We start from the raw sequence: 12,845 nt of genomic DNA, 5'->3' as shown, positions 1-12,845 counted from the left end.
GAGTTCATGTTTGTCGTTGAGGAAAAGGAGACCGTCTGGAGTCCTGGTCTCTGGCGGGCCCTGGGAGCCGTCTGCTGTGATAAGCTCTGTTGGCACACTCTGCTTTGGAATGTTCTCTGTTGATAATGAAAGACACCAAAGGAAACCTGTGCTGTCAGTGGCTTTTCCCTGCATTTGAAGATGGGGAGGCTGGAGCTAGGAAAATTTTACTTAATTTCTTGCTCAGAGACCCTTAGCGATTTCTGGAGTTGAGTGTGTAGATGTGAGACACAAGCCGCTCTGTGTTTTAATGCCCTTCATCATTTACAAATTATGTGGCTCTCATCTCCTTCAACTGAAAAATGAGACTACTTGTTCCTTTTGCTGTGAGATAACTATAAATACTAGTTTGTCTCCTCTTTGGTCTCATACTCAAAGTCATGGGTACAGAGGAACATCTAATTATAGGATGTTGGCTTATTATCCTTTTTATATATAAATACACATTTACAGGGTGGGGCATGTGGGAAAAGGAATAGCAGAGAGAAAGTGATGGGAGTCTTCTGAATATCCTAATGCGTTGAACACATACATGGCAAAGTAGTATAGGTATATGTTATTCAGGTGTAACTAATGGAGTGGAGAGAAATGCCATGAGTCATGTCATTAACAACCGGATCCACAGTACTGGTATCTAGGACGATCCTCGGCTGGGATTTATGTGTGCTGTCACTACTTGTTTCTTTTTATGTTCCACAAAGTATTACTGAGTGACACTGTGTACCTTATAGACTCTGGCAGCCCTCAGGGAACACAGACGTGCACAGAAACTGTCGTGGTTACTGCCTTATAGAATTCATAACCCAGAAGTGAGAACTGATGCTGAATCAAGCTACTTGATACATGCAGAGGAAGATGTTAGAAAGGGACTGGTATGGATCTCCCTGTTAACACAGCAGGGCTGAGTACAGCTTTTGATCCAGCCTCTGGTATCAGAGATAATGTCCTGAGGACAAGTAGTAGTAAGGATGAGGGACAGAGGAAGCCATGAGATGATCAGGAGGCCCCGTGTGAGGGGCTCCTGAATGAAGCCCTGTGGAGGCAGAGTGAGAGAGCATGCAGAAGACAGCTGTAGACCAGCCTTAGAGTGGGGAGGACCAGAGCAGAGTCCTCAGGGCCCCGAGGCCAAGGCCAAACCAGATGAGCTGGATGTCCTTGTTCACCAATGTACAGATGTCTGTCTGTGCTTATACAGGAGAGTGTAGAATAGAAACACCCCCTCCAAAAGGAGAAGGGATCTTCATCACCTGCAGTTGATGCTGCCCTCATTGGAAACGTTTCGTCTATATTTCCTTCTGGGCTTTTGGTTATTTTCAAATGCTTAGCCTCTAAGAGGACAGAAAAGGGGTTCCTCATTTATGCTGAACTAACAGTGGCACCCTACAAGAGCCTTCTGTGCTCCTCTCCTACAAAACGGGGAATGGTTTTGTCTGTCTAAACATAGAGACCCTGAGGTGCTGCAGAATCACCTGATATCCTGGTTGGAATCCTGACTGTCAGGCCCACCCTGACCTACGGGATCAGCATCTGTAATTAATGTTCCTAGACTGTTTGCCCGTTAAAGTTTCAGAATATTGTCATTTGCTATGTACAAAGATTTATATCTTTACATCTTACTGCTAGTACGACACTTAGTACTTAGAATAAAGGTTCTCTCCTAGGATGTAAATGAAATTATAACTGTGTAAGCTGAGAAGCTGCGGATTTGATTCATTCTTGCTGAAAATCCAGGGATAGTACAGTCTTCCTTAAATGTTTTATAAAGCTCTTAAAAATTGATTTGCAGACTTCATTAATTTATAAGTGTGAGTTAGAAAGGATTTTCTTTGGCTTTGGTCATGGCCATAGATTGTGCCTGTTAATTAAGGCCAGCCTTTCCTTCCTCTTCCCCTGCCTTCCCTTCCCTCCCTACCCACCACCCCTGTTGAGTTTTATTGTAGAACCTGCTCTGAAAATAGCGGAGGAAGAGGAACACATTCCCACTTGGGCTGAAGCCCGGGCACCTCAGGAAGTGTCTGCTGGGTAACATGGAGACTGTGGGACAGCCAGGTTCAGGGCTCACAGAAATGATGCAGCCTGCCAAGCAATAAGCTTAATTAATTTTTGAATCATTTGCAGTGCCTCGGATTATTTATGTCCTTCACACAGAGTCTTATGTACATGCTGCACATTCTCTGTTAGGTTTGTGCTTCTACCTTGGCTGGACCTGGCCTACTTAATGATCACACTGGGAATTCTTGATAAGGTGGAGTTTTTTTGGAAGGCACAGTTTGGATCTCAAACTCCAAGACACTAGATACAGGCAATAGAGTCCTAGAGTAACTGTGAAACTCTCTCTATACATGACCCACCTGCCTGCGGTTACATGGGAAAGTCGGTCTACAGTGTTATACTCTTGTTGACTAAAAGTCCAGGATCCAGATAGATGCATCCAAATTTGAATTCATTCAAAGGCCAACTTACAGACTCTGAGGATTTTTGGAAATTGTCATGGTGAGTTGGAACTGTGGGCTCTCTCTTACAAGCTTTATTGACATGCAGTGCCAAGGCTGCTCAGCATTGCTCATGCACATTTATTCATTATTATAAGGCACACTACGTTGTTGATGTTCGCCAAGTTTTAATTTTATATGGTTCACCTGATAATATGCGAGTCATCTGTCTCCGAGACTGCTTTGTAGACATGGGAAACAACTTGTGGGGGTGTATCAACAAATCTGCTAGGCTTTTTTAACTTGAAAACTGAGGACAGGTGTTTGTTGGAAAATCTACATGTGTTTGTCAAATTACATGAAACTTTGTTTCCTGGCCATTTATTTCTGTCATAAACTGTGGATATCAAAGAGTAAATTAGTTTTAAAATGGCAATTTTGTGAGCAACAATAATTAGGAAATTAAGAGTGCAGGGTCCCATCCTTTACCTCCCTTTTTACAGTAGGTTCTAACTTGTAGATATCAGCCTTCATTCAACATCTAGTTGTAAAATGAGTGTGCTCTTTTGGTATATTAGTAATGGGGAGGGATTAAATTAAATTCAGTAGCACTTTATGTCTGTTTGTTTGTTCAATTCTCTATGGAGATTTAATTTTAAGTCAACAGTCGTACTTTCCTAAACCTCACAAACACTGTTGTACTTAGCCTAGGCATACCTTTAAAGAAAGCATAGAATAGTCTTTCCATGACCTTGTACGTATGAAAGATGAAGTGTGTTTCTTTGTTACATAATTGCTAGCTCTTCCTTGGGTGAGGGTTAGTTAGCCTCTCACACCATTATAGGTTGTCTTCTTTCCAGCTTCTTCCTCCCAACTTCTTGGCCTGTAAATTGAGAATCTGAAAGATTTTTCTTCGTAGGAGACTGATAGATCACTTACTGTGTGAGAGCTTAAGTCTTAACCAAAGCCTCCAGCGAGAGCTTACCAGAGACTGCCAATTGGGGTCTTCAAAGTTTAAACATGGTTTCCTTTGCCCCCATGGTTTTTTTTTTATTAAGGTTTATTTATTATATTTGTGTGTAGGATTGTTTTGCCCACCTGTACCTATGTGTACCACATGCATGCCTATGCTCACAGAGGTCAGAAGGGGATGCCACATGCTCTGGAACTGAAGGTCCAGATGGTTGTGAGCCACCCTTTGGGTGGTGGGAACTGAGCCCAAGTCCTCTGTAGGTGTATCAAGTGCTCTCAGCTGCTGAGCAGTGATCCCATTTTTCCCTCCTGTGTTTATTAGCTTGTATGTCCAGAGTTCACTGGTGGCATGAATTACTATATCCATCTCAAAAGAAAATAGTTTTATGTGTGCTAATAAAATTATTGATTCAAAATACAACTTGAAGAAACAAATGTTAGGGTTGGAGGGGTGACTGGGTTATTGAGAGCACTTGCTGCTCTCCCACATGATCAGAAGTTGGTTCCCAGAACCCACATTGGGCAGATCACAGCCATCTCTAATAACTCCAGGTCCTGGGTCTCGCATGCTCTCTTCTGGCTTCCACGGGCACCCACACAAACAAGCACAGCACATACATGTAGACATACACATACACACATACACACATACCCCCCAAAATTGAAAAGAATTCTAAAGAGTTTCTTCTTTAAAAATATTGCATTAATATTAAGCCTTCCTTTCTTAAAAACATTTAACTGCAGGGCTGGAGAAATAGCTTAGTTGCTAGAGAGGTTGGCTAGCGTGCTTGGAGCTCTGAGTGGCATCCCAGCGAGTATAAAGAGTGGCAGTTCATGCCCCAGGAAGCAGAGGCAGTAGACCAGCCTAGCCTGGGCTACCGGAAACCAGACCATACCTCTATCCTCCACTCCCCAGCCCATAAAACCGCACTACAAGAAAGCAGGTGTCCCAATAAAAGAAAACAGAAGAGGAGTTAGAGTTAAAGCCTAGTGGAAGCACATTCTTTGTCAGTGCACCTTCCCTACTGAATATCACATGCTTTCCAAATCTAGATTAGTCGGAAAGTACTCAAGAATTTTTTTTTTTTTTTTTTTTTTGTATTGGGACAAGCGTCTTAAAGTTTCATTTAAGACAATATCAAAATCACTTGCTTTTAAACATAAATTTGCAGAAGGAAATTATCACTACTATCATTATTTCTTCCACTCATTGATTTCTTTTTTAATTTAAATTTGTTTTGTTTTGTTGATCTTTGAGACAGGGTTTCTCTGTTGTAACAGCTCTGGCTGTCCTGGAACTCAATTTGTAGATCAGCCTGGCCTTGAACTCACAGAGCTCCTCCTGCCTCTGCCTCCCGAGTACTGGGATTAAAGGCGTGTGCCACCATTACCCACTTTATTTAAATTTTTAATTTTTTAAGTTTCTGGGGATTTCATGCATGAGTACTGTACTTATGCCGTTTATACCCCCCAAACTCCCTTAAATTCCTTCATGACTGCCATTCTCTCTCAAACTCATGACTTCTTCAGTTGTTATTGTTACATATATACACACACACAAACTACTGAGTCCATTTAGTGTTGCTCATATGCATACATATTTAGGGCTGACCACTTGGGGTTGGAGAAAACCGATTCTCCCTCTTCCAGCAACCATTGCTTGACTGTGGCTCTTTATGTAGAGGTGGGGATTTGTGAAATCTCCCATCCACATTGGCATGTCATCTGGTAATGACATTGAGCCACCTTAATATTGCTTAAGTAAACTTTGGCTTTATGTCATCCTTGCACAGGGGCCGTGCGTATCTTCTCCATATTATTGCAGTGTTACTATAAGTGTTGTCAAAGAGAGCACTTGATTAACTTTCTCTTATGAAAATTAAGGTATGTGGTTAAAATAAACCTTTTTTTAAGCATTGTTTTTCATTTTGAAAGTTAATTGAATTTACTAGTTAGTATTTAGTAATTATACCAAATTTAAAATATACGTATCTGGGACTAGGTACATAGTTAAAGTGTCTGTCATGTAATTATAAAGACCTGAGTTTAACCTCAGAACCCACATAAAAGAGTAGGGTGTAATAGGGTGTGCTTGTAATCTCAGTGCTGGGGAGGAGGAGACAGGTGGAGAGGGCCTCACTGGTCAGCTGGTCTAGCTGAATCAGCAAACTTCAAGCCAAGGAGTGACCCTGTCTCAAAAATGAAGGTGCATGGCATCTGAGGAATGGCATGTAAGGTTGACCATTCTGGTTTGTACATGGTACATGCACACAAGTATAAAAGCACACTCCACACATATGAATATACACACATATGAGCAAACATACAAATGAAAATAAAGTACACATTTCTAAATATTAAAATATCCACTTTGCTGGGCAGTAGTGTTGCACGCCTTTAATCCCAGCACTCAGGAGGGAGAGGCAGGCAGATCTCTGTGCATTTGAGGCCAACCTGGTCTACAGAGTGAGAGCCAGGACTGTTACACAGAGAAACCCTGTCTCAAAAAAAAAAAAAAAAAAAGTATCTACTTCATGTATCATTCATAATTGCCTAGCAGAGGGGGGGGGGGCCTCCCAAACATGGAGGAATTGAAGATGGCTAGAAGCAAAGAAGACCATTACATAAAGGGTGATTTCCCCCAGGGGGCATCAGTGAACAGTTTTCTCTTGAAACTTGGCGAGGATTTGTTCCCACCTGGCACAACCCCTATAGTCAACCCTGCCATTCAGTTTAAGAGGTGCCACGTGGTGCTCGCTGCCCTCCTTTTACCGAAGCGCCCCGGTTGCCTCTTGAAGAGAGAGAGAGAGACCTCGACCTTTGAGGCCTGGGAGGATCTTGGCAGTCATGAGTTTTGTCTTCTATGGGACTCAATTCTTAATGGGATTCAGCCTTGTGTGGTTGCCTATATCAAAAGATGACCCATTGAAATTCAAATGTAATGACAAGGAAACGCCTCTATTCAGCACAGCCACTTCTGGTTTTATCCTAGCTCCTTTGCATCAAAACCCTGTGGCTTTCCTTTTCCCTTCTGTAACCCCGTAACTAGCTAGATAGAAAAGACGCCTTTGATAACTCATTCTAGAAATGAAATCCAGCATGTTCCAGCTTTCCAGCTTCATTTTTTAATACTCTAAGAGATTTGGATGTGAATTCTTGGGGCTGAAAAAAAAAAGTCTTCATTTTGAAACATGCAAATGTGTCTCTCCATCACCTAGGAAACTATTATGGGACACCCAAACCTCCCAGCCAGCCAGTCAGTGGGAAAGTGACCACGACGGATGCCTTGCACAGCCTTCAGTCCGGCTCCAAGCAGTCGACCCCTAAGCGAACAAAGTCCTACAATGATATGCAAAATGCTGGCATAGTCCACACGGAGAATGAGGAGGAGGATGATGTTCCTGAAATGAACAGTAGCTTTACAGGTAAGAATAGATTGTGTCTCCTCTGAACAGATGTGCCAAAGTGGTGATTGGAGTCTTTACAGAAAGGTTCCAACCAGTGTTTGGGGTTATCAAGATTCAGACTGTGACCACAGGGTACATGGGGACAGTCTTGTCTTTCCTTGGTCTACGTACCATGCTTGTTCCTAAGAACTTCACCCAAACTACTAAATACTAAAAAACATGTTTTAAAAAGTCTTAACTTTGTTGTTTGACTATTTTTATTTATTATTATGGGGGGCCTGATCATGAGACATGATCATGGTTAATCATGAATTGAAACATGAAAATTTGTTTGATCAGGCTGCTGTCATTTGAGGCTATACTGGTGAGCTCCCAGCATCCTCTTCTCATCTAGTAAAGGTATAATGGAACCAGATCAGGTCTTCAGTTAACTTGTACAAATTTCACTGTATATCTTACAGGGGGAACGATAGAAAAATAAATATTGGAAGGTTCCACAGTGCATGTGCATGCTGCATTAAAGCGTATGGGTTACTGAGATGATACATATTATGAAGGGATGGTTAAGGATAAGGCCTCGGGCACTGTAAGACCAGAGGCTGGGGTGCATGTTCTCAGTTAGTGAGCATATTTTTCACAGTATGTGGGTTTGATCTGTATTCTGTAGCTCAAAATGTAGTGACTATATAAATGGCTATGTAGTTCATTGTTTCCACCATGGCACAGACACAGCCTGTAGCATATATGGAGTTGCTAATATGTCATGTGACTTACAAGTCCATCTTGTTTCCTCCACTTTGCCTATATTTCTATTTCCTTTCCTGTCTTGGAATTGTAGCTATTGATGGTTTATCCATTTTCAGCATGTTAGATCCTTTTCTCTGCATATCAGCAGACTTTTGTCATTGTCTAGTTAGACCTAGCCACAGTGAGTGAAAAGATTGGTCAGTCTGTATGCCTACCCCCCACCACAGTCAAGATAATTCAATAGGATATTCAAGAAAGAGCTATTAGAGTTGAACACCATACATCGCCTTTTGTACTTCTCAGAGGTTTTGCCAGACATTAAATTCAGAATCCTGAGGTGGCAATAAAAAGTTTTGATTTTATTATCAGCAATAGTGTAGCTCAACCTTTTTGTGAGAAACATTGGGTAAAGAAGGAACGCTTAGGTGTTATGGCTAGCCTTGTGCTGGTTTTCCTTTTATAGACAATATGCATAGCCTCACTTGTGTATAAAATGGCTGAATTAGGCCACTTCTAACTTTCTCTAAGAATTTGATTCTGTGAAATTTTCCATTTTTTTATTTAGAATGGAATAGACAGTGGCTGACCTTTAGTTGCAATATCTAGAAGATATTTGCCATTCTTATGCATACTTTTATTAAATTCCACTGATTTCATTCCTTGGGAATATTTTGTGTGTTTATCGTGTTCTTTTCCAAAATGAAAACAGACCATGCACAAGTGTTACCATTTCTTTTAAAAACTTCTAATACTTTAATATCGTAGTAGTTCAGCAGATAAGAATAGCGAATCATGCTTTAATGCTCCCAGCAAAGAGGAGGTCCCCAAAGAAGATCTAGCAGCCAGATTTAGTGAAGCAGCTCTGCCAGCACGGGGAGCAGACCTCAAGAGTGGTCCTGAGGAGTGGATGCCAGGAGTAGGCACAGGGAGCAGACCTCAAGAGTGGTCCTGAGGAGTGGATGCCAGGAGTAGCACATGGAGTAGACCTCAAGAGTGGTCCTGAGGAGTGGATGCCAGGAGTAGGCACAGGGAGTAGACCTCAAGAGTGGTCCTGAGGAGTGGATGCCAGGAGTGGGCACACGGAGTAGACCTCAAGAGTGGTCCTGAGGAGTGGATGCCAGGAGTGGGCACAGGGAGTAGTCCCTAGGAATGACCCCAGGAAGAGTCTCCTCAAGTAGACTCCAAGAGTAGCCTTCGATAGGCCACAGGAATATTCCCCAAGAGTAGATCCTTGGAGTGGACCCCAGAGTTAGGTGCCAGGAGTGGTCTCTAGGACTAGACCCCAGGAGTGGTTCCCGAAGGTAAGTTCCCAAGAATAAACCTCAGGAGTTGGCCCCAGGAATAAACCTCAAGAGTAGGCTCCAGGAGTAGTCTTTAAGAGTAGACTCCAGGAGTGGTCTTCAGTAGACCACAGTAGTGTTTCCTAAGAGTAGGCTCCAAGAGAGGATCCCTGGAGTTGGCCCCAGGAGTGCCCTCCAGGATTTGTTCCCAGGAGTAGTCGCCTGGGGTTTGTTTCATGTCCCTTACCTGTCTTCTACATACATGTTAAAGGGGTTTCTTAGTAGAAAACAAGACCAAATTCATGGTAGTAGCTGCAGTTGTTGGTGGGCTTCCTGTTTTTAACTACTATATGTTTTTATTAGTAGAATCCAGGTCTCAGAAAACCTGATTTTTTTTTTTATCACCCCCAGTTGAAAGTCTAGCATCTAAGGACAGCATGTGTTCCTAGATCATCATTGGTAAAATCAGTCTCATCATTAGTTTATACCCAAAACAGGAAGCCAAATGGTCACTAGTGTGCTCTTTAGGTTCCCACCTTAGTACCAAGAAAGCAAATAGCATGTCCTCCAAAGGGATGATCTACACTGGGGGGATAGCTCAGTGGTACAGTGCACACCCAGCGTGCAAGTTCAGGGTGAGATTCCAGGTACTGCATGTGGGGATGGGGGTGAGGTGGGGTGAAGAAAGGAAGGAGAGGGAAAAGAAGGGAGGGGTAGCTCGATGTGTCTGTGATAGGATAACTTCAGTATGTAAGGAATATGTTGAATGAATACTAACTCAGAACACTGGCGCTGTCGTATACTTACTCAAACCGATGCTTTCAAATAATTAACACTCCTGTGATATATGTGTAAAAGGAGTTGCTTCAAAGCATTTTGCACCGTATACCTCTTCAAGTTGCAATCCGCCAGCTGCTCTGAGCTAACAGCTTCTTGAACAACAGTGGCATAATGAGGTCTTAGCTCTGTTTTAGACTGGCTTTGCTAAAGTGGTGACACTCTTATCCAAATGTAGAAGTCCTATGTGCCCATTAAAAATGATACTCACCAGGACATTGAAAAATAACCCGATATTGCTGCTGTCCTTTGCTTGGATCATTTGAAGAAGTTGTACCCTGTAATCATGCCTGTGTGACATTCAGTGTTGATAGCAGGACAACAGGGGAATAATGGCCACATGCATCCTGAGGGCATAGCCTGTGCCTTCTTTATGTGATGATAGTAGACACTCACAATGAGCAGACACTAACCACAGGACGGATGGTTGAACTAGGTAGTGGGACAGTCTTCTACAAATGGTCCCTAAATTATAGAGCTAAGAGGAGCCCCTGAAGGCAAATTCTTCTTATATGTACTTAATGACAGTAGAATTATACTGTTGGCCAAAGTGCACAGCTATTTAGGGAACCAAAAATGTTAAAAAAAAAATAATAATAATAACAAAAAAAAAACAATTAGGGGCTGGAGAAATAGATCAGTGAGTAAGAGTGTTTGCTGCTCAAGATTGAGAAGCTGAGTTCAAATCCCAGTTGGGAATAAACATGCACATAAATTAAGACTTTAAACAACTCACATGCTACCTTATCTTATGTCCTTCCACTCTTTAGAGAACTGTATGAAAACATGGTTCTTATATGAACTGACTCTTCCTCAATGTGGTGCTTTTAAAAAGAGTCTCTTTAAACCAGGTAGTGGAGGCACATGCCTTTAATCCATCTCACTCTGGGGAGGCAGAGGTAGATGGATCTCTCTGAGTTCGAGGCCAGCCTGGTCTATAGAGTGAGTTCCATGATAGCCAGGGCTACACAGAGAAAAACCCTAGTTCAACTCCCCTCCCCCCCCCCAAAAAAAAGTCCCTTTATGTAGCATGGATCTTAAAGAGTCTTATTAATAAAAACAAATTTGGAGCCAGGTATTGGGGTGAACGCTGAAAGATCAGAGAAGCAGAACAAGCCACAACTACCTCACTTTGCCAACTCCTCAGCTGATCCTGTTTCTTCATACTGGAAGCCTCTGTGTGGGTCTTCATACTGGAAGCCTCTAAATGGGTCTCAGCTGAACTGCTGCTCAAAGTCTAAAAGCTTAACCAAGCCAAAAGCTTCTAGTTTCTGGTCCTCACGCCTTATATACCTTTCTGCTTTCTACCATCACTTCCTGGGATTAAAGGCGTGAGTCTGTTTCCAGTGTAGCCTTGAACTCACAGAGATCCAGACGGATCTCTCTGCCTTTGGAATGCTAAGATTAAAGGTGTGTGTGCCACAAATTTCTGGCCTCTAAATCTATGGGCTGTTCTGTTCTTTGATCCCAGATAAGCTTATTAGGGTGCACAATGTATTGGGGAACACAATACCACCACATCTTTAAAATTTTACCTCCGTCCTGTGTTTTGTACCAAGGAGCCAGGCAACTAGTAGTAGTTGGTGGTGGGTCTGGGGGATTTCTAGGACACATGAGATTTGAAACATCCAGAGAAATGTCAGAAATGAGTGTGTGTTGACTTTTGTGGAGTCATTCTACATTCTTGCTAATTTCTCAGTTCATATTGATATCTGTTAATAATTTTAAGATGATCCTTCTGTTTTTGTTTGATTTCCTTTCTGTTTTTCTAGATTTCTGTTGATCTATACTCTTAGATGTAAGTTGGAAACTGTTGGTTTTTTGTTTTGTTTTTTTTTCTTTACTCTTTGGCTCTTTGGGGGCCCACTACCCAGCTCCCCAATAAATCACACAGAGTCTTATTCTTACTTATGAATGCCCAGCCTTAGCTTGGCTTGTTTCTAGCCAGCTTTTCTTAACTTAAATTATCCTATTTTTCTTTGCCTCTGGGCTTTTATCTTTATCCTATGTACCTTTCTTTACTTCTTACTCCATGGCTAGCTGTGTAGCTAGGTGGCTGGCCCCTGGAGTCCTCCTCCTTATCTCACTCCTAGATCGCTTCTTCCCTGATTTCTCTTTCTATTTATTCTCTCTGTCTGCCAGCCCCACCTATCCTTTCTCTGCCCAGCTATTGGCTGTTCAGCTCTCTATTAGACCAATCAGGTGTTTTAGATAGGCAAGGTAACACAGCTTCACAGAGTTAAACAAATGCAACATAGAAGAATGCAATACATCTATGCATCATTAAACAAATATTCCACAGCATAAACAAATGTAACATATCTTTAATATTCTACAACAGTAAGCTTTTTTTTTTTAACAGACTTAATTCACTTTATTTTTCTTGTATAAAAACTCTTATTTGGTGGCCACAGCTGGAGCCTGGGTTCTCTGAACAAAGACTCTGGTATGGGTTTTCACAAGATGGCCAGGGAGTTCCTGATAAGGAGACTTTGGTCTTGGAGATGGCATGAAAAGTAGCCTTGCCGAAGTTGCCTAGGGTGGCAGTGCAGCCCCTGGCTGACGTGTAGCAGTCATCAATACCAGCCAGCACAGCAGCTTCTTGGGCAAAGGAGCAGAGACCATGCTAGTGCCTCTGTGGACAGGGATGAGACACATCATCACAGAGCCACAGTGCCCTGTCACCTTGCGTGGAACAGTGTGGGGCTTGCCAATCTTGTTCCCCCAGCAACCTCTCCACACAGAAACGATGGAAAGCCTGGCCAAGATGATGGCCCCTCGGATGCCAGTGGCTACCTCCTTGAAGCACTTAACACCAAGACCAGCATGACCATTGTAGTTCCAGTAGTGACAAAAGCCTTGAACCTGGTCCTGTGGCCAGTCCAAGTCTGCTTCTACGCTGACATGATCTTCAGAACCTCATTCTTTAGGGATGAGCCTGGGGGTGGGGGTGGATCAATAATCCTGGATTCCTTAATGGGCAGGGAGAACAGAAGATCTCCTCCAGGGACTTGATCTTCATGTCATTAACCTGCCAGCCCAGCTTGATGACAGGGATCCACCCCTTGTCTTTGGTTTTACCTCCATGAGCCCTGCATCCTTGACCACAACCACGGCCTTGACTATAGCCA

At 42.6% G+C, this 12,845-nt stretch overlaps 1 protein-coding gene and 1 non-coding gene across 51 annotated transcripts in view; one reads left to right on the top strand and one right to left on the bottom strand.

Annotated features, from left to right (window-relative positions):
* The window catches only part of Magi1 (membrane associated guanylate kinase, WW and PDZ domain containing 1), a 650,928-nt gene that overhangs the window by 520,103 nt on the left and 117,980 nt on the right, over positions 1 to 12,845 (top strand). For all 50 annotated transcript variants that reach the window (XM_076567400.1, XM_076567410.1, XM_076567406.1 and 47 more), the window contains one exon: positions 6,662 to 6,868. In XM_076567400.1, coding sequence (XP_076423515.1) covers positions 6,662 to 6,868 — 207 coding nt within the window. The remainder of the gene's footprint in view (positions 1 to 6,661; positions 6,869 to 12,845) is intronic.
* On the bottom strand, positions 5,192 to 5,298 carry LOC121828403 (U6 spliceosomal RNA). The gene has a single exon (XR_006070883.1). It is a non-coding gene; the product is annotated as a U6 spliceosomal RNA (small nuclear RNA).

Source organism: Peromyscus maniculatus, chromosome 3 (assembly GCF_049852395.1).
Source record: "Peromyscus maniculatus bairdii isolate BWxNUB_F1_BW_parent chromosome 3, HU_Pman_BW_mat_3.1, whole genome shotgun sequence".
In the NCBI taxonomy this organism is placed as follows: Eukaryota; Metazoa; Chordata; class Mammalia; order Rodentia; family Cricetidae; genus Peromyscus; species Peromyscus maniculatus.
Note: the sequence above shows the minus strand (reverse complement) of the source record. Positions and strands in the feature narration are given on the sequence as shown.